This window comes from Sapajus apella, unplaced genomic scaffold, assembly GCF_009761245.1.
Source record: "Sapajus apella isolate SASKATOON/1434 unplaced genomic scaffold, GSC_monkey_1.0 scaffold134, whole genome shotgun sequence".
Lineage (NCBI taxonomy): Eukaryota > Metazoa > Chordata > Mammalia > Primates > Cebidae > Sapajus > Sapajus apella.
Window position 1 is genome coordinate 629,618 of NW_022437074.1, and position 20,751 is coordinate 650,368.

The window sequence follows — 20,751 nt, forward strand, 5'->3', positions numbered from 1 at the left end:
TTGAAAATGTTGAAAATTCACAATTTCCAGGGTGTGCCTTCAACCCCCAGGCTCCTATAGGCCTAGGAGGATCCTAGGAACTTGCATTTGACAAGCCCAAGTTAATCTCACGCTCAGGCCAGTCTGGGAATGCCACCGGTACTAGCTTGTTTGCTTTTAGCTGTCTGCTTTCCCCCAGGGCCCTCTGGCGTCACAGTGATATCTAACTTGCTGCACATCCTCCAAGGCGGAGGCCAACAATTGGATTCCAAATGAATTTATGAGGGCAATTCCCAATCATGCAGGAGCTGATTACATTAAGGACAAAACTGTACTATAATCAAAGGCCAAACCTCAGAGAAGTCTGAAGTCTCTTACCATAAACACAAAGCTAAGGCATAACACACTCTTTTATATGGTTTTCAGGCTTTATCTCTTTTAAGTAACACTGAAAGGAAAGAAAGGTACCACAACTAAAATGTCACTACAACAAAATCCTTGATACACCAAAATTACATAAATGTTACTAGATGTCACAACTTGAATTTCCTTTTTTTTTTGAAAGGGAGTTTCACTTTTGTTGCCCAGGCTGAAGTACAATGGCACGATCTTGGCTCACTGCAACTTCCGCCTTTGTATTTCTAGTAGAGATGGGGTTTCACTATGTTGACCAGGCTGGTCTCGAACTCCTGACCTCAGGAGATCCACCAGCCTTGGCCTCCCAAAATGCTGGGATTACAGGCGTGAGCCACCACACCCAGCCTTAACTCTGATTTTCAAAGTCTAAAGGTGAAATGATAATGGTTCCTAAACCCCATTAAAATATCAGAAAATGTCTTTTGTCTTTGATTTATTTTCTTTTCTTGAATACGGGCAATCTATTTTCCTCCCTGCCTCTCCCTCCATGTCCCTCCTCCCTGATTTCTTTTTTGTTCTTGGTGTATAAGAAATCAATCCATGTGGAAAGGGAGAAGGGGAAGGAAGAACAGGCACCAACATGCTGCTGGATGGGGGAAAGAAGATGGGTAAATGTGGGGGCATGGAGAAGGCACAGACATGGTGGGCAGTGGAACAGCCCACTTATACCTAGACAGGGTCAAGAACTGGCCAGGTCTGGTAAATCTGCAATGGGTGGGGAGGCAGCAGAAACAGGACGTCTGATTTTCAAAGATGTCTAAGAAACAGGACAACTGCCAGCTTCTGTCCTGCCCTGCCAGAAGACAGGTGGCTCCATTCTCGGCAAAGGGTGGAATCGGGGTTTCTGATAGGGGAACCCACATCCCCCAGGACAATCAGGTTACTGATTAGGCTGCAGCTCTGCACCTCCCCATCACTGGGCTCCAGGATGCAGGCAGCCAAGCCTTCCCTTCTAGCAGGGACCAGGGAGAGTCTTGTGACAGAGCCCAGGAGGACTGACCTGCAGCACTGAGGTCAGAAGACCCCAACAAGGAAAGGTTCAGCTCACAGCGGGCACTGTCCATCCCCACTGAGTCCCCCACTCTTAAACATGGGCAAGCCATCTGAGGAGAGCTTTACACAGAAATGGGAAGACAGCCTAGAGGTAAGAGATCCTTCAGTGAGGAGAAAAGAAACAAAATTTGTTAAAATCAAGAGAATGTACCATGAAATGAAGGCCACGTTTTAGTTTTTAATAAAAGTTCACAGAACAAAAAAGAATTCTTGTACATGAAAAAGTATGGCAAAAATAAAGTGTGAAAAAAATCACTAGAAGAGTATAAACATGAAAATAAGGAGGTTTCCCAAAAGCAAAACAACTTTAAAATGGCAAAAAACAGGAAATAAGAGGATTGGTCCAGACAATCCTATTATCAGAATAGCAGTAGTTCCAGAAAGAGATAAAATAGAAAAATGTGAGGGGAGAAAATCACCAAAGAACAATTCAAGAAAATTCCCAGAACTGAAGAATAAGTGTTTCTGGATTGCCAGGGCACAAAAATGCCCAATATGCTGGATAAAATACACCAAGGCCCAGCACTGTGGATCTCAGAACACCATGGAATTTATGTATCACTCAGGGCAGGCGCTGTTAAACTGCAGCAATGAGTAGCGCAAAAGCCCTCAGAGGCTTAAAACAATAAAGATTTATTCTTTAAGTTTATTTTAATCAAACAGGGTCATGGAGTGGGTGGAAAGAGGCTCTGCAAGCTGAGCATCATCATCGTCAAGCTGAATTCAGAACCAAACTAGAGGAAAGGAAACTCTGGCGGCAACTTACACTAGCAGGTAAGTGCAGGCCCAGAAGTGGATGCAGCACTCCTGTTCAGCTCCCGGGCAGGCCACTGGCACAACAACCGTGTCAGGCCATCAAGCTCAGGGAGTGAGGAAGAGAGGGCAGGGAGTCCTACGAAGAGCCTGGGGATCAGAGGGTTGGACAAGTGTGGTGAACACTGACTCTACCATCTTCAGAAAGAGAAGGACTTGAAACTCTTCAAAAATACTGGAAGCCAAAAAGGATTGGATCAATGATTCAAAAATTCTCAAGGAACTTTTTCTCTATAATTCTACATTATCAATTTATCAGACATGAAGGTAGAAAATATACTTAAGGGTAAAGTCTCAAAATTCACCTCCTAACACATCCAAACCAGGGAGTGAAACAGGAGGGAATCAGGAAGAGGAAGTCAGGAAACAGGAGCCCTGCAGTGGACAGGTCCAGGGTGATGTGTGTGCAGGTGGTGAGGCTGGCACCTGGTCGCCAGGTACACGCACCAGTTGCAGTAGAAGGCTCTGGGGCCCTTCTTCAGGAAAGGCTGCTGACAGAGGGCTATCCTGATGCTCGTGAACATGGTGGGGGAAGACGTGACAACTGGCAAAAAGTCTGGAGTTGGATCAGTCATGCTACGCAGAAAGCAAGCAAATTGAAACACCAGCCAATTATTTGCTGGAGAAAACAAAAAGTAACATACAACATGACTCACTAGGAACAGTATTTACACAGCCATGCTTGTAAACAATGCATGTCGGTCTCCGTGAGATTATACCACATCTACATAGGAGGGTGGAGAGCCTGTATGGGGGCAAAGAGAACAAAAAGTCATCTCCCGAAGAACAAAGTCACTAGGTAATATCTACAATTGAAAAATCAGTCCAGTGATTCAAAGACACAAAAATAAAATACCAAAATAATCAGCTAGTAGAAGTGAAGTGCCTGCTTCTGGGGAGAGGGAAATGGTGGCAGGGGATACTGTTTGGCCCTGCAGAGGCTATTTAACTTTTAAAACTATATGCATGTTAAAAAATAATAATACATTAAAGGTAATTCAGGCTAAGTCTGCCCAGGAGCTACCTAGTAGGTTGGCCTGATTTTTGATTCAGTACAAAGGGTAGTCACAGCTCTTTCAATGAGCCATTAGCACTGCTATAAGTGCTACAGGAGCTGAAACACATAACACAATCCCTGTCCTCAGAATCAGGATTTCATTGAGGAAAAAAAACCAACATATGAATGGAAACGAACTCAAGTACGATGCATGGAAAAGAACTCAAGTACAATGCAAGGTGGCAGATGGTCAACCCCAAGACATGGAGAAGAGTTATGTGGTAGTAAGAAAAAGACTCAGGGCCAGAGTAGGTAACAAAGACTGGGAAGATGAAAGGGGTAGAAGGAGAAAGGCTAACAGAACTTGAGTTCTGTTTCTGGAACAGGGAGTGCATTTCTGCAACTGAGACTGGCTAACACTGAGGTGTTTATAATTGGGAAGTATGGACAGTTTTTTCAAACAGTGGTGAGATTTTACTTGTAACAGGGAGGGCAAGATTATGAATCAGGAAAAGCAGAGATTAGAAAACACAGGCATCACTGTTGAGGGACTACATTTTCAGCATCCTTGTGTGTTATCAATCACAAGTATCAGTCACAAGCCCTGTAACATTTTTCCCTGCAGAGTGGCTCAGACTTAGCATATCTGCTCCTTGTTCACACTGCCTCCACGCTGTCTTAAGCCCCTCGTAGCTAAAATCATCCACATCAAGGGCTGCACCCCAGGTCTGCCTCCCTGCTCTGGCCCATCTATCTGGGCAGCCTCATGGTTGTACTTTTATTTTCACACTCCAACGACACCATCCTTCTTTGCCTTCCTAGAATACTCCCTGCTCTTGGCTGCCGCAGGACCTCTGCACTCATTGCTCCTCCTAGAACACCCTCCCTCCTGTGACTTCCCTGTTAACTCCTACATAAGCCTTCGATTCTCAGCTCACTTTTTGATTCCTCAAGAAAACAAACGTCCCTGATTGCTCTCACTCAGGAGTTCCTGCCACAGTTCCCAAGCATTCCTTTCCCTCAGACCCGTTTGTAATTTAACCTGTATTTGGGTGTTTACCCAATTCATGCCCACCTCACCATCTTGGCCAGTGGTTCTCAAAGTGGGGTCATGCTACAGCAACAGCATACAGAAGAACCTATTAGCAATGAGATTCTCAGGCCACATTCCAGACCGACTGAATCAAAAACTTGAGGTGGGAGACAAGCAGTCTGTGCTTTTAAAACCCCCCTTAAGTCATTCCGATGCATGCTTAAGTGTGAGAACCAATGTGCTAGATTATGTGGTCCATGGTCTGTATTATCACAGCACAGAACAGGTGTTTTTGTACCCCATGGTGTCCCCTGGTGCCATGTTCAGCGACAACAGTAAGGACTCGGTAAGATTTCCTTGTCAAATGAATGACTGCTTAAAAAAATCTTTGCATGGCTCCATAAATCCCCTACTTTATTCATTGTAAACCCTTACCTCTAACTTTAGAATGCCCCAAAATAAACACTGAAACTGCTGACCAAAGACCTGGGTCAGCACCCATCCTAGCTCCTGCACCCAGGTCTTTCAGGGTTCAAATTTTGGCCCTCCATCTCTTACTATCTGTGTGATCATCCATAAACTTCCTAATCTCTCTTGGCCTTAACTTCCTCACCTCTAAAATAGTAATCATTATTGCATCCATATCCCAGAGCTGCGGAATGATTGAGACAATGGCACTAAGAATCATGGCTGCGCATACACAGTTAAGCACTCAACAAATGTAGGTAGTATTATTGCCATAATAATAGTTATTCAACTTTAAATGCTCTTTCCTCTTGGGTCTCAGCTTTCTTACTCAAGATTGACCACACACACTTCAGACTAGTTCTTCCTCCCTTGCAAAAGTACTCACATCTAACACCCATTCCGGGCCTGAAACCTCTGCTAGCAACCGGGAGTCCTAATGGGGCTTTCTGGCTCCACCTCCTGAACAGCTGGGCTGCAGCAGACAGGCTGGATCTACTCTTACTTGCTTTCCTAGAGTTCAACTGAAGTCACTGCAGCCAAGTGAAGTCCCCACTTACCTTGGGAATCAGATCTTGGTAACTCGACAGGTTACAGGTGGATTTCAGTGTGTGTGTCTGGGTGGTTAGCACTCAAACGCGGCTCACATTGGGAGCTATTTCTAGTCCAATTTTGGTACTTGGTAACGTATTAATAGCAGCAATTAAAACATATTCCCAACGAACAGATCTTAAAAACGACGGTTTCTGACTTCCCTAATATGCAGAGGGTCCACCACCTGCCTGTGAAGTGACGACCCTCCTGCCCTGTCTCTAGGCAGCACGCTGCGAGTGATGACAGAAACGAGACCCACACACAGAGAAGCCGCGGGCACGCCCCGCCCGGCCACCGAGCTGCCTGCCTGCTGGGCCCCGCCGCCCAGCCCCGGGGATAACACCTGGAATGGGGGTGCCCCTGCGCCCCGACACCTGGGCACAGCCGCGGGCCGGGGGGACACCCACACTTGGCTCCCCAAGAGTTAAACGCTGAGTAATTTTCCCGAGGAGCAAACAGTCGGAGCGGGGGCTCTGCCAACCGCCACAGTATTTTTATCCGACTTAACCAGCACCGCGGCGCGACCGCGGGTGCCCCCAAAGGTGTCCCCGAGCGGCACGCTCCGGTGTCGGCGACAGGGACCCTCGCCGGCTCTCAGAGCAACGTGGACGACCGTGCCGCCGCCGAGTCCCTCGCGCCCGAGCAGGAGGCAGGGACCGGGGGCCGCCCGAGGACCGCCAGGGGCCCCTGAGCTCGAGGTCCGAGCCCAGGCCTACGCGGTCGGGGTGTGCGCCCAAGTTGGCCCACCGATTTGCTGCAAAGGTGGAAAGCGGTGGGAGCAGAAAGCGCCTGTCCCACCGGGGCAGGGAGCAACGCGGGCTGCAGGGCCGCCCCAGGGCCCCGCACCGCCGCCACCCGGCCCACCGAGGCGCCAGGGAATGAATGGAGCTCCCCAGCCGGCCGCGGGCGCGCACTCACAGGCGACGTAGGCGAGCAAGGCGATGCCCAGCAGCAGCTTCATCCTCCTGCGGTTGACGGCAGACACGAGGCGCACTAGCGCCTTGCTCACCATCCCAGGGAGCCGCGCCGGTCCAGGGCCCTGCCGCGCGGGGGCCCGCCTGCTGCACAATGCGCCGCGGCGGCGGCGGCGGCGGCCCGGAGAGCCCCGCCCCCTGCCGCCGCGCGACCCCGCCTCCGCACGCCGGGCTTCCTGCCGGTGGGATCACCGCGCATGCGCACCTCCACCCCCTCCTCCGGCTCCGCCCCCGCCCAGCCGGCCTCTCTTCCCGCAGGCGCAGTTGCAGCCTTCACGCCTGGGTTTTCGAAGAATGTGGCCTGCAGGTCTGGTGGGCGGGCGCGGTGCGGCGCATGCGCGTTCCAGTGTCTTTTCCCCGGACGAGGGCGCGCCGGCGCGGTTCCGGAGTTGCTGCGGGGTATGTTTCGCTGAGGTTCGTCCCCGACCCGAGGGTGCGACCGCAGAGGCCAGTTTCCGAGCCCCGCCCGGCGGGGGGCACGCGGTGGGCATTCCGGTGTTGCCATGAAACGAAACTTATTTGCTAAACTTGGTCGAGACTTTGAAGATGTTGAATGCCTGCCTCAGAAAGTTGCCTCGTTCTCTGGGCTGTTTGGATGGCTTTTTTTAGTTAGAATATCGGCAGCGAAAATGATAAATCCCCTAAACCTTGCCCAAGTAAGAACTGGCTGCATTTTTTTCCCCTCTGCTGTGATCAACTGGGGTGCCTTTCTTTTAAAAATAAAGAGTCTTATTACTTTAAAAAGCAGTGCTAAGTATATTAATTTAGGATAGACTAGGAAAAGAAAAGATGAAATCGCGCTGTCTCTCCTTAGAGAAAAACCCTGAACATTTTTTCATCGTGTGTGTTTCATTCAGTCTTTTTGTTGAGTGTATCTGTTCTGTGGGCGCTGTACTGATTGCATAGGAGGTACCTGTGTTTATTTCTTTAAAAAGCATTTATTGAATGACTATAAGTAAGAAGGTGTATCAAAAGATTCACAGATAATCAGAAGCTTGTGGTTGGATCTGCAGAGAGCTGGTCCCGTGGAAGAAGAAAGACAGGCACACACAGATGTGTGTGATGCCACGTCAAGAGAGATCCCGGATTTGGGAGCTGCAGGCTTCAAGAGCTCATATGCAGCTATAGGGAGAAATTGAAGTCAGCAGCAGCCCTCCTACCTGTTGGAACCTCAGGCCATTTTACACTCAATAGAACACCCTCCTTTAGATATATTAGAAACCTACAATAAAAAGAAATATGGCAGCTGGTACTAAAGCAGCAGCTTTATGTTACATCTTTCAAACTATATAGTGCAAATGCTGTGATTCTGATAAAACTTCCCTCCATCCTATACCTTTCACCTAAACCTACTGAGAATCCCGGACTAGGAGGAAACAGGCTGAGCGGTTTGCTAAGGGCGGAGCACCTCTGCTATCCATTCTGCCCATAGATGGAGTGGGCTGCTTTCGAGAAGCCCAGCTCCCTGACTCTGACGTGTCCAAGGAGGCTGCCAAGTGACAAACACCTGGGATGGGAGCCTGAGCCCTGGGTTCCCAGAGGGTCCAGGCCCCCAGAGCACACCGGTTTGGAACAAATCGATTTTGTAAGTCTGCGTTTCCTCATAGCTGACTTTTTGGGTTTGCCTTAGATCTATGGTTTTTTGAAAAAGGAAGTAACTAGAGCCAGTGGGGCTCTAGGCTTTTCCCATTCCATGACTCTGTGGTTTTTAGATTAAAGATGAGGAGCAGAAATGAAAGAAAAAAGAGTTCATTAACACCTGACCTATGAGCAAAATGAAATTGAAGCTTCTTGGCAGATTTCAAACATTTTAGGTTTTAGGTGGGGTTTAGCTGATAACCTATCAGAAGAAAAAGGTCAGAAATTGTGGGGTATTTGCCATTTCTGTAGTAAACTCCTTAAGCCCAGCTTTCCTAGTTGAGCATTTTTTTTTCCTGAGGCCGGATACTATTGCCAACTTCTGCCCCATGGGATTAAGTAAATGGAAATAGCATTAGCAGCTGCAGTTGAAATAGCTGCTGCTGTCATTATTGCCACCCAGAAGGCAGTTGGTGTCCCAGGACCCTGGTGTCCAGCTGAGCCACAGCCAGAATTAAAGAGTAAGCAGTAGTAAGTGTGCACCCAGTGGAGGTAAGAAGGCCTGAGGGAGGGAAATGCCAGAGGAGCCCTCCAAGCTCTTCTGGGGACCCTGGGCGTAGGCAACACCATTTCTCTGTACTTCTTGCCTCCCTTGTCTCTTCCCAGCCCATCCCCATTTCCCCAGCAGGCTCTGGGATCATCCTTCCCTGCCCACTCCCTTACTGTGAAGCCCCTCATATTTCTAGTGAATAGGTTAACAACAATATTTTTGAGCAGTTACATATTTTTGAACAATTACAAGTTACAAGATAGTGTTTTTGACACTTAGGGTAATTAAAAAATGAATAATAATACGGCTTCTCTCCTAGAGTGTTCAAAGCCTAAGGAGAGGAGAAAATTAACATTTATTAAACTTCTACAGTGTGCCAGGGACTGTTATGCAGTGCACTTTCATTGTTATCTCATTGTTATGGTTTGGTTCTAAATCCCCACCCAAATCTCATCTCCATTTGTAATCCCCACATGTCAAGGGAGGGACCTGGTGAGAGGTGACTGGATCATGGGGTGGTTTTCCCCATGCTGTTCTCGTGTTAGTAAGGGAGTTCTAACAAGAACCAATGGTTTTTGTTTTTGTTTTTGAGACAGTCTCGCTGTGTTGCCCAGGCTGGAGTGCAATGGCACAATCTCAGCTCACTGCAACCTCCACCTCCTGGGTGCGAGTGACTCTCCTGCCTCAGCCTCCTTAGTAGCTGGATTACAGGTGCTGGCTACCACGCCTGGCTAATTTTTGTATTTTTAGTAGAGAATAAAAAATGTTGGTCTGGCTGTTGTCAAACTTCTGACCTCAGGTGATCCATCCACCTCGACTTTCCCAGAGTCCCGGGATTACAGACATGAGCCACCATGCCTGGCCAGTTTTAAAAGTGTTTGGAAGCTCGCCCTTCGCAGCCTTTCTCTCCTCTCCCCTGCCGCCATATGAAGAAGGTCCTTGCTTCCCCTTCACCTTCTGCCGTGATTGTAAGTTTCTTGAGGAGTCCCCAGCCATGCTGAACTGTGAGTCTATTAAATCTCTTTCCTTTATAAATTACCCAGTCTTTATCAGTTCTTTATAGCAGTGTGAAAACTGACAAGTATACTCATTTAATTCTTGTAACAGCCCTGTGGGGCAGGGTTGGCATTGGCTGCTCTTTAAAATACAAACAACTTTTTTAAATTAATTTTTTAATAAAAAAAATGGTGTATATTCATAATGTATCATATGTATATGTATATATGGTGGAATATCTAAAACTAGTAATTAACATATCCATTTACTCACATGCTTATTTTTTGTAAGAACATTTAAAATCTCTGCAGCTTTCAACTTTACAGTACGTAGTTATTAACTACAGTCGCTATGTTGCACAGTGGATCTCTTTAACTAATTCCTTCTATCTAACTGGAATTTTGTAGCTTTTAACCAACATTTCCTCAAACCCCTTCTTGCCCTAGCTTCTCTCCACAGCCTCTCTGGTAAGCACCAGTCTGCTCTCTGCTCTATGAGTTTGACTTTTTTAGATTCTACACATAAGTGAGATCATACAGTATTTGTCTTTCTGTGCCTAGCTTATTTCACTTAATATAATGTCCTCCAGGCTCATTCATATTGTCTCATGTGATAGGATTTTCTTCATTTTTGAAGAGTAAATAATGTTTCCTTGTATATGTTTACCACATTATCTTTATCTGTTTGTCCATTGATAGGCACCTGGGTTGCTTCCACCTTTTGGGTATTGTCAATAATGCTGCTGTGAACACAGGTGTAAAAATATCTCTTTAAGACTCCAGTTTTAGTTCTTTTGGGTACACACCCAGAAGCGGTATTGCTGGATCCTAAGGTCGTTCTATGTTTAATTTTTTTGAGGAAGCTCTATACCATTTTCCTTAATGGCTATATTGATATACGTTGCTGCTGTCTTTAAGAAATGAGGAAACTGAGGCTCTGAACGTTTGATTAGTATCTCAACACTTGATAGGTGTCAGGGTTACCAGTTACTTGGCTTGGTAAGTAACAGGGTTACCAATCACAGCTGGGAGTGTAGGGCTGGAATTCTAAGCTGTGATTTTTCTCTACATGAGGATGCTTTTCTGGAGTCGAGTGCAGACATGCACAGAAATAACTATCACTCACAGAGTATGTCCTGAGTGCTTACTCTGGGACGAGGTCACATGAATGGCTGAGGAATTTCACAAGAGGAATATATGCTTCCAGGTCGTGAACTGTGGTTTGCCATGCAGGGACCGCTGACAGGCTCACAAGAACTGACAGTCTGCAGCTCTTCCTCTGAGATTATTTGCACCATGAAAATATGCAGTTGCTAAAAACCAGGGATTCTTTTAAAAAAAAAAAAAAAACAAAGTGAGAGAGAGAAAGCTTTGCAGAGCAGGAGCTACATGAGCTGAATTTGAAAGGATGTAGTATAGGATTTGCACTCACACCTCTTGGGCAGAGGCATCCCTCGGGAAGTAGCAAAGGCAAGGATTCTGGGGAGGGAAAGGTTTCCATAGGAAATAGTGGGGATCTCTGACTGGAGGAGCAGAGGACAAGTATATTGGCCGGAAGCAGTGGTTTCTGCCTGTAATCCTAGCACTTTGGGAGGCCAAGGCGAGTGGATCACTTGGGGTCAGAAGTTTGAGACCAGCCTGGCCAACATGGTGAAACCCCATCTCTACTAAAAATACAAAAATTAGCAGGGCATGTGGTGGGCACCTGTAATCCCAGCTACTTGGGAGGCTAAGGCAGGAGAATTGCTTGAACCCAGGAGGCAGAGGTTGCGCTGAGCTGAGATCGTGCCACTGCACTTCAGCCTTGGTGATAGAGTGAGAGTTCATTGCAAAAAAAAAAGAAGAAAAAGAAGCGAAGGTATAAATTATGTTGGAAAGGAAAGCCTTGAGGGTTGGAACAAACTAGGCATTAATCACACCCTCATCAAGTGTTACTTTCTTTCCTGGCTACTCACTAGCAGTCTCAGCCTCTGAGACTGCATCTTTAGACTCTATTCTGCACCTTTGGACTCTACCCTGAATACTGCTGGACCTTGAGTGTGCACACTGCATCTTGCAGGCTTCCCATTAGGCTCTGCTAAGAGAGGGCCCTGGAGGAAGATCAATAGGCAGAGGAGAGATGCTTCTGTGTCAGCCCTTCTAGCAAGGCCATTGCTAGTGGCTGCTGGCACTTGCTGCAGCGAGGGTGGGGTGATTCTGGACTCAGCAGCCCCAAGGAGGCAGCATCTTTTCAGAAGTTTACCCCTGTAATCAAGGCCGCTCTTCTCAGCTGATCTGGAGCTACAGCTTTTGATCTCTGGGCATCACTTCTTTCATTGTGGCTTCTTCAGAATCTTTCTTCTCCCTTTGGTGCTTCTTAACCGTGCCAACATCTTTGGAACCAAACCCCTATATTAAATTTCTCCTGTTTGAAATACTTAGCAACAGTTTTCCTGACTAGATATCAACTGATACATCGTCCTCTAATGAGGTGAGAAAGAAGGCTTGGCCTCAGACCTCCTCCTGAGCTGCCTGCCATGAAGCTGCTCTTCCCCGCCATGCAGCTGTGCCACGGCCACAGAAGTTTTCCTGTTGGTAGTGACCACCCTGCCTGGATGGGAGTCCCTTTCTAGAGCGTATGTCTCCCTTTCCTAGGGTCTTAGGAGAAGGATAGATGTGAGGTAGGCTTTGCTGCCCTATTGTTTTATTTCCCATCGTGCCGCCACCCCAGGATGTGTGAGTGCACTAGATCTTACTGGTTTAGGCAGACAGATGGGTTTAATATCACAGCATCATGAGTAGCTTGAAATTGCTTATCTAACATTTCCATTCCTGAGTCTTTTTAAAAAATATATTTTATTTTTTTAGAACAGCTTTAGATTAGGGAAAAATTGAGAAGATGGTACAGAGAATTCCCACATACCCCACACCTTTTCCCCCTATTATTAATCTCTTGCATTTGTATGGGATTTTTATGACTTCCTATCAAGGGTTCACCTGTCAACGTGATTTGTGACTGCTGATGTTGACCTTGATCAGGTCAAGTTCAACTGAGGTAGTATTTATCAAGTTTCTCCACTGGAAGGTTACTTTTTTTTACCCCTTTCCGTACTGAACTCTTTGGAAGGAAGTCACTCTATGCAGCCCACACTCAGGGAGTGGGCCATTTTACTTTCTTCCTTGAGGGTGGAGAATCTGTATAAATTCCTTGGAATTCTGCTGCACAAGAGTTTGTCTCTTCTCTCCCTTTATTAATTTGCTTAATCATTTATTTATATCAGTATAGACTCATGGATATTTCTTTTATACTTGGAGTTGTAATACAGCACTATTTGATTAATTTTATCACTCAAATCCTGCCAGCGTATGTTATAGGGAGCTCTTTTGGTTGCTTCTGTGCCCCTTTGATATACTTCCAATATTGTGGAGTTTCTAGGTTTTTGTTTTAGCATTATTTTACTTCCTGGCACTGCAAGAAACTCCAAACTCATCTTGTACATTTCCTGCCCCAGTCCTAGGATCAGCCATTTCTCTAAGAATTCCTGTTTTCTTTTATTGGAGAATAGTACTAGAAACCAAGATTGGGGTACTAGGTGTGCTAGTACTACAGGAGTGTTGTTGCTTCTAGATGTTCGTAGCTCACAGAGCAAAGAAATATGTGTGTATGTGCACTAACCTTTGTATATACACATAGCGATAAATATTTCTATAGATAATTTATATCTATAAACAGGAGTTCCTACTGAGGTCTCCAACTCTTAATACATTGCCTCATAGATCATTTTAAGATCATCTCCCTAAACCTGGTTCCCAACATCTGCCATCCATTTACTAAATCATTTGATTCCAGTACACATGTATAGCAGTGTCACTTGTTTCTTTGACCTCTTTACCACTGGGATGGCATCTATGCGTATTTCTATCCTTTCCCTTTACACACACACACACGCACACACACACACCACTTTCCTCCCCTCTGCTCTCCGCACAACCTTGCATCCCACCCCAACTCTGGAATTCCTGTTCATTCCTGTGCTGTGAAGTTTGTCTTTTGTCTTCCCTCATTTTGTCCATACCCATGAAGGCCTTATCTTCTTCATCTATATCTGCTAATAAAAGCATTTTCTAAGAAAATCCAGTTCCCTTCCTAAGATGTACTTGGTTGTTACCCTTAAAATATTTTCTTAAACCTAACCAGGATAAGAGTCTGGTCTTTTGTCTACAGACAGTGGGGTATGACTGTCTCAAGCAGCAGCTTCCATCATCCAGGCAGGTTTTCCGGCAGCATTGGCTGGAGTGGGAGCAGTCTCAGGAGAAGCTCGTGCCTAGAAGGCTGCTGCAACAGTTCAGGTGGACAGGAGTGAGGAAAGCTGGGAGTGGTGGTGGAAAGGGCATAGAAATAACTTTGAGAGTTCTTTTGGAAGTTGAGCGACAGATGTAATGGCCGATTGTATAGATCAGTGGGGAGAAAGAGTCATCAAATGAGACTCTCATGTCATATGCTGGGGTGACAGGTCCTCCTGAGGTGTTAGTGAAGACTGAAGGTGTTTTTCCTTCCAGGTGTTTGTATTTTAATGAGTCTCCTGGACTAGAATTCAATGCTGACAAATAGGTTTTATATGCATGCCCACACCAGTAGAAATGTGGGGTTACCTGAACCCCTGGGTTAGGAAGGGCATCCAGACACAATGGAAAAGTGCTGTGATATTGGTAATGCCTGCATGGTTGAGACAGGGTGGGACAAGAACTGTGGGACCTATGACTCTTGGTTTTCATGGTTCTATCAGAAAGTTCACTCCAGTTCAGTAATTTTATTGTGAACTTTACATACTAAAACTGCCAATGGAGGAGATAGTTTTGAACAGAAGCCTCCATATTATATCATGTAGGCAATTCCTTCCTTGTCTAGTCTAAGGCTGGTCTTGTATTCTAGACTAACCAATGAGCTGGGTGAAAGCCCAATAATAGTAAGTTATTATTATTACTTATTATTATACAGTGGTTGAGCAATAGTGAATTAATTATAGCGATAATAGTAATAATAAATAGTGATAATAATAAGTAATAATACATATGATAAGGCAATAGTGAATTAATCAGTTAATTGTGAATTAGGTATCAGCCAGTACTAAGTCATGCTTTTTAGACCTTATGATATCTTAAGGTATACAAGCATGGGATCTTTAAAGGCAGAGCTGCTCCTAGGCCATTATGACATTTTGATTGGAAGCAGCAAAAGGCTCGCTGTCCTCAATGCACCTTCTTTATTTCTTTCTGGAAATTGTTATGATAGAGATCTGTATATCTACCCATGCATGTGTGTGTGTGCATATATATATATTTTGATATTATGCCTTTGGCCAGTGCACAACCTGCACAACTATACATGGTATATATAGTCAGCAGTAAAGGTAGGATATATTGATGCAATGAGAAGGTAGGGGAAAAGATAGAAAGAAATGGCTTTCTTGTATGCATCTGGGGCTATGGAGTTACAGCAATTAGATTTGCTGTGACTGGGGTTTCTGGTGCACAACCAATTCTAACTTACAAAAGTACTTTGAATAGACAAGCAGCTGGTACATGAAAAAGACTGACATGAAATAGTCCTCTTCCTCATGTCCTCCACTTCCACTTCTCTGTCTGGTCCTACGGTCAAGGACAGGATCAGAGAAGGTGGGATGTGTCCAAATTGAGTCAAAAAGCAGCGCAGGTAATCAACCACGAAAGCACCCTGAGACTGTAAAGTAATAAAACTCATAAAATAGATGTGAAGACAGTTCCACTGACATTGTAAGAAGGTGCTAATTCTGAAGGACAACATTCATTAGACATAGGTACAAAAGTCAGTTCCTTTACTGTCATACTTCATATGCAGCCTTATAATTGCTTTTAAATTACAAATATAAGGGAAAAGCAGAACTCTTGTGATGGTAGCAAATCTCCATCATAAGGTAATGTGTAGGTGTCAGGGCTGAGATGGGAAAAATTTTAAATGTTAATAGGACGAAACTAAAGAAAGCATTTTAGCAGGATAAAATATATAGTGGGGAGAGAAAAAGGACAGAAGAATCAGCGTAAGTGAATGTCAGTTTGTTCATTTTAAAGACAGGTAAGCCTACTTTAACATACAGGTTCAAGGGGACAAGAAATACTGATAAAATACCAAATCAAAAGCCAAAGGCCTTTCCCCCTTCAAAAGCCAGAAGAAGCTAGTCCCCAGAGCTGAATTTGCTAGAGGAAAATTTACACTAGAAAAAAGAATTTCAAAAGAGATATCCCTAGGTGGATTTCTAAATAAAATTAAAATTAAATAACATTACTCAAGTGTTCTTCAATGGTTGAATGGATAAACAAAATGTAGTATAAACATACAATGGAATATTATTTGGCCTTAAAATTATGGCACATAGTACAACATGGATGAGCCTTGGGGACGCTATACTAAGTGGAATAAGCCAGTCACCAAAGGAAAAATATTGTCTGATTCTACTTATATGAGGTACCCGGAGTTGTCAGATTCATAGCAACAGAAAGTAGAACGGTGGCTGTGAGTGGGAAGAGGGGGAAATAGAGAGCTGTTGTTTAATGGGTGTGGCATTTCAATTTGGGAAGACGCAAAAGTTCTGGGCATGGATAGTGGTGATGGTTGCACAATGTTAGTGTACTTAATGCCACTGAGTTGTTTACTCAAAAATGGTTAAAATGGTACATTTCATGCCATATATAATTTACCACAATAAGAAAAAGGAGAATCGCTCTTGCTTTCTATGCTCACTATAAAGTAATAGAAGGCTAAACTCCTGTAATAACAATGTTAATTTGATTTGGTATTCCCTCTTGCTGCACTGAATGTATTTTCACAATTAAAAATAAAGTAATACTAAAAATATCCACCTAAGCCTTTTCAAAGATGTCTGTCAAAATCTCCAGGCTGGGCATGGTGGCTCATGCCTGTAATCCCAGCTACTTGGGAGACTGAGGCACACGAATTGCTTGAATCACTGCAGAGGTTGCAGTGAGCCAAGGTAGTGCCACTGCACATCAGCCTGGGCAACGGAGTAAGAGTCTGTCTCAAAATAAAACAAACCAAACATACATACATACATACATACATACATACGTGTGTGTGTGTGTGTGTGTGTGTGTGTGTGTATTCTCCCCCAAAAGAAATTCCTCTGAATTAGTTTATCCAACAGAAGTGGTCATTTATTTTGTGATTTGCTGAAATGAAAGCAATGCCATAACATAAGGAAATAAGAGCCTTGTATTGTAGATTAACACCGTAGCATCCCACTTGCAATTTGAGCTGTTACTTAGAATTTCAGTTTAATTGGCTTAATAGCCTTGATGAAGCTTTATAGAATGTAAAGGTATGTATATCTGACTCAGTTGATGAATTGTGGCTGCATTTATGAGAAGTTCAACATCAGTCCCTTGGTTTATGCTTATTAAGCATCCTTCTTTGGAAAAAGAGGCAAGACATATGATTGTGACTTATGCATGTTGTCCAAAATAAAACAAGTGATAGGTATGAAGCCTGACTGCACTGAGGACAGCCTGCAACACTCAAGGAATTTTCCGACCCCCACATTCTTGTGTCTTCTTCTGCTGAGAAGAGAGAGGTATATATTCATTAGCAGGAGAAAATAAGTTTAAGCCTTCTTTAGTAATTTAGATTAATATCTCATATAACAAAGACCTCTGCATTATTATACCGAAGGATGCCATACTGCTGGATGAGGAGCAAATGACTCCAGATTCCAGTTCTGGCCAACTGATATGACTGTGTACATATTATTTAGCCTCCTTGAACCTACATCTGTAAAATGGGTTAAATAACACATACATTTCAGGGCTGCTGTGAGGATTAGAGATAATAAATACAAAACAGTGTAATCCCTGTCATGTAATGGACACTCAGTAAACACTATTCGTTATTACTGTTGTTAGTGTTATCGTTATTGGAATTTTTGCTAAGAATAGCTGACTCATGACAATAAATCTGTACTAGCCAAAGGTGTGCTTTTTCAAAACTTTGCGATTAATACTGGATTGAAAGCAATGATAAGGCTAGCAATAGCATTGTTGGTTGATTTCAATAAAATCTTTCACATCTGGGTGATGGGAAAATTAATGAAATTCATAATTCCATGTCTGGGAAGTATTATTGGAACATAACCATGATCATTCGCTTGGCTGCTTTTGCTCTGTCAGGGCAGAGTCAAGTCAATGTAACAGAGACTGTATGTGGCTCTCTTGTCACTTTGCATTGTTGCCCCACACACTGCAAAGAGCAGTGACACAGTCTTAAATCTATGGCATATCAATTATCACAGAAATCACTATACCATGACTTTGCTGTTGGTGGTGGTGGTGTTGAAACACAGTCTCACTCTGTTGCCAGGCTGGAAATGCAGTGGCACTGTCTTGGCTCACTGCAACCTCCGCCTCCATGTTTCAAGGGATTCTCCTGCCTCAGCCTTCCTGAGTAGTTGGGACTACAGGGGTGTGCCACCACGCCCAGCTAATTTTTGTATTTTTAGTAGAGACGGGGTTTTACCGTGTTGGCCAGGTTGGTCTCGATTTCTTGACCTTGTGATCCACCCCCCTTGGCCTCCCAAAGTGCTGAGATTACAGGTGTGAGCCACCACACCCAGCTGACACTTCATTTCTTATTATATATGCATCCCCGTTATAACAAAGAAAAAAGAAAAGCAGGCTTTGAGTGTCACACTTTTAAAGCACAGTAGAGTGTAGATTATTTTATTGGATTAGATGGCAAACCATTATCTTTATTATGCAATGACACTACAGCTGTGCTAAATGTATACTACATGGAATGACACTACCGGACTAAGCACTCACAGCAATATCCCCAATTCACAGGAAAGTGAGTCAGAAAAATTAGCACCTTTAAAATAGAATGTTTCATCAAGCAGAATTTCTTCACAAAAATGAAAATGAGGCTGCAAAGTACATTTTAATATGACTCATTTGTTTGTTAAGCAAGGACAACCATTTATCAACAGTGAGTTAATAAAATCATATTTTATGGCAGCAGCCAAAGAAATATGTCCAGTGATAATAAGCTTGCTTAAAAACTATTAGTCTTGGGGGCCAGGCGCGGTGGCTCAAGCCTGTAATCCCAGCACTTTGGGAGGCCGAGGCGGGTGGATCACAAGGTCAAGAGATCGAGACCATCCTGGTCAACATGGTGAAACCCCGTCTCTACTAAAACTACAGAAAATTAGCTGGGCGTGGTGGCACGTGTCTGTAGTCCCAGCTACTCAGGAGGCTGAGGCAGGAGAATTGCCTGAACCCAGGAGTCAGAGGTTGCGGTGAGCCGAGATCGCACCATCGCACTCCAGCCTGGGTAACGAGTGAAACTCCGTCTCAAAAAAAAAAAACAAAAAAAAACTATTAGTCTTTCGGTGAGAAACAGTTTCTTACAAAATTGGAGAAATTGGGAGCAATATTAATAATCAATGTTAAAACAAGGCAAATGTGTTTTTTCTTGGCTTTTGATGAGTCAATAAATGTAACTGATACTGCTCAGCTGTTATTTATTTGAAAAGTTAGCGGTAAATTTAAAGAAACTGAAGAATTGACTTCTATATTTCATCTATGTGGAAGAACTATGGGTGAGAATATTTTCAAAGAGGTTGGGAAAAGCACACATTCAGTACAACCTGAAGTGCCATCTAGTAAGATGTGTTTCATCTGATGGTGGTAAAAATATATGTAGAGTACAGAAACAGTTGGACAAATTTACGAAGCTTGTGAAAGTGCAAGGTACTTAAAACCTTTGTTTATTATATGACTCATCAGCAGGTTCTTTGTGGAAAACATTTGAATATATCGTATTATTGAACGAATTGTTTCAACAATGGGCTTGATGCACTCTACTGGGCATAGCCATTCTCAGTTCCATGAATTTTCGTCATAAACAGAAGCTGAATATCCAGACTTGCCCTCCCATACAGTAGTTCAATGACTTATCAGTGGTAAAGTTTTATTGCAATTTTTTTTAGCTCTAGGGTGAAATTTGTTGGGAGAAGTAGCAAAGGAGAAAGGACTTACAGAGTGCCTACATAAATGGGTTATGATTGAATTTCCGAACAAAAATAACTACATTTAACTCCTGTTATTAAACATTAAATAGCTTTGGAAATTAGCTTCTGCTACAGACTCAAGAATGTTTCTTAATGAATTCATTCTAAAATTGCAAGGTAAAACAACTTTTTTATTTACTTGTTTGTTTTTAGGAGACAGGATCTTGCTATGTTTCCCAGGCTAGTTTCAAACTCCTGGCCTCTAGTTATCCTCCAGCCTCAGCCTCTGAAGTAGCTAAAATTATAGGCATAAGCCACCATGCACAGCAGGTAATACAACTCTTATACGCAAAATTTAAACTGTGATAAAGTCATTCAACAACAACTAATGTTTAAATCACAGTAATGTCAAACTGCTTTGTATGTATACATCTCATGCTGTCATGCTTAAAATAAGAAATAATGTTAATATCTCCATTCCCACACAAATTTGTAGCAGATATACTTTTTGATTTCAAACTATGGTTCTAGCAGTGTTTATCAGATCATAAACACAAATGCAAAGGAAATTTCCATATTCTAAAATCTCTTTGTGCAGTTGTGGAGCTTCCGTCTAACCTTCAATTAGAAGTAATTAATCTGAAATGTAATATTATGCTAAATAGCAAATATCAAGAGAAGAATCTAGCAGAATTCTACAAATGCCTCCCAAACAATAAATATTCTCAGTAAAATCATATGCTAATGGGTTTATGTCAGTATCTGGCAACATATAGATATTGTGTGAAAATATATTTTCACTGATGAAATATGTCACATTTCTTTGCAGATCGACATTAACAGATGAACATTTGCAATTGATTTTGATGATAAGAACACTATCTTTGACCACCAAAGCGGCAAAATGTTATCCCACAAAAAAGAATTATATTGTTCTCATTAGTAAACCTATTCGACTAAGAAAGTGCTCAGCTATTACTATATTTTGAATTTTGTCCATAAAATTATTCCAGAAATGTGTTTTATCTCTTGTTTTATAAATACCTACATCATATCTTCAATTTTGCCTCTTGACCTGCAAAGTCTTAAATATTTACTATTTTGAACCAACCTTCCTTCCTTCCCTTCCTCCCTCCCTCTCTCCTTCCTTCCTTCCTTCCTTCCTTCCTTCCTTGCTTCCTTCCTTCCTTCCTTCCTCCTTCTCTCCCTCCCTCCCTCCCTCCCTTCCTCCCTTCATTCCTTTCTTTATTCCTTCCCCGTCCCTTCCTT

At 43.6% G+C, this 20,751-nt stretch overlaps 1 protein-coding gene across 3 annotated transcripts in view; it reads right to left on the bottom strand.

Moving 5' to 3' along the window:
- Positions 1-6,509, bottom strand: part of UXS1 (UDP-glucuronate decarboxylase 1) — a 91,899-nt gene extending 85,390 nt beyond the window's left edge. For 2 of the 3 annotated variants that reach the window (XM_032262999.1, XM_032262997.1), the window contains exon 1: positions 6,270-6,470. In XM_032262999.1, coding sequence (XP_032118890.1) covers positions 6,270-6,363 — 94 coding nt within the window. In that variant the 5' untranslated portion in view covers positions 6,364-6,470. Of the gene's footprint in view, positions 1-6,269 lie in introns of all 3 variants that reach the window. The other variant, XM_032262998.1, reaches the window with a different exon arrangement.
- Positions 6,510-20,751: the final 14,242 nt, after the last annotated feature.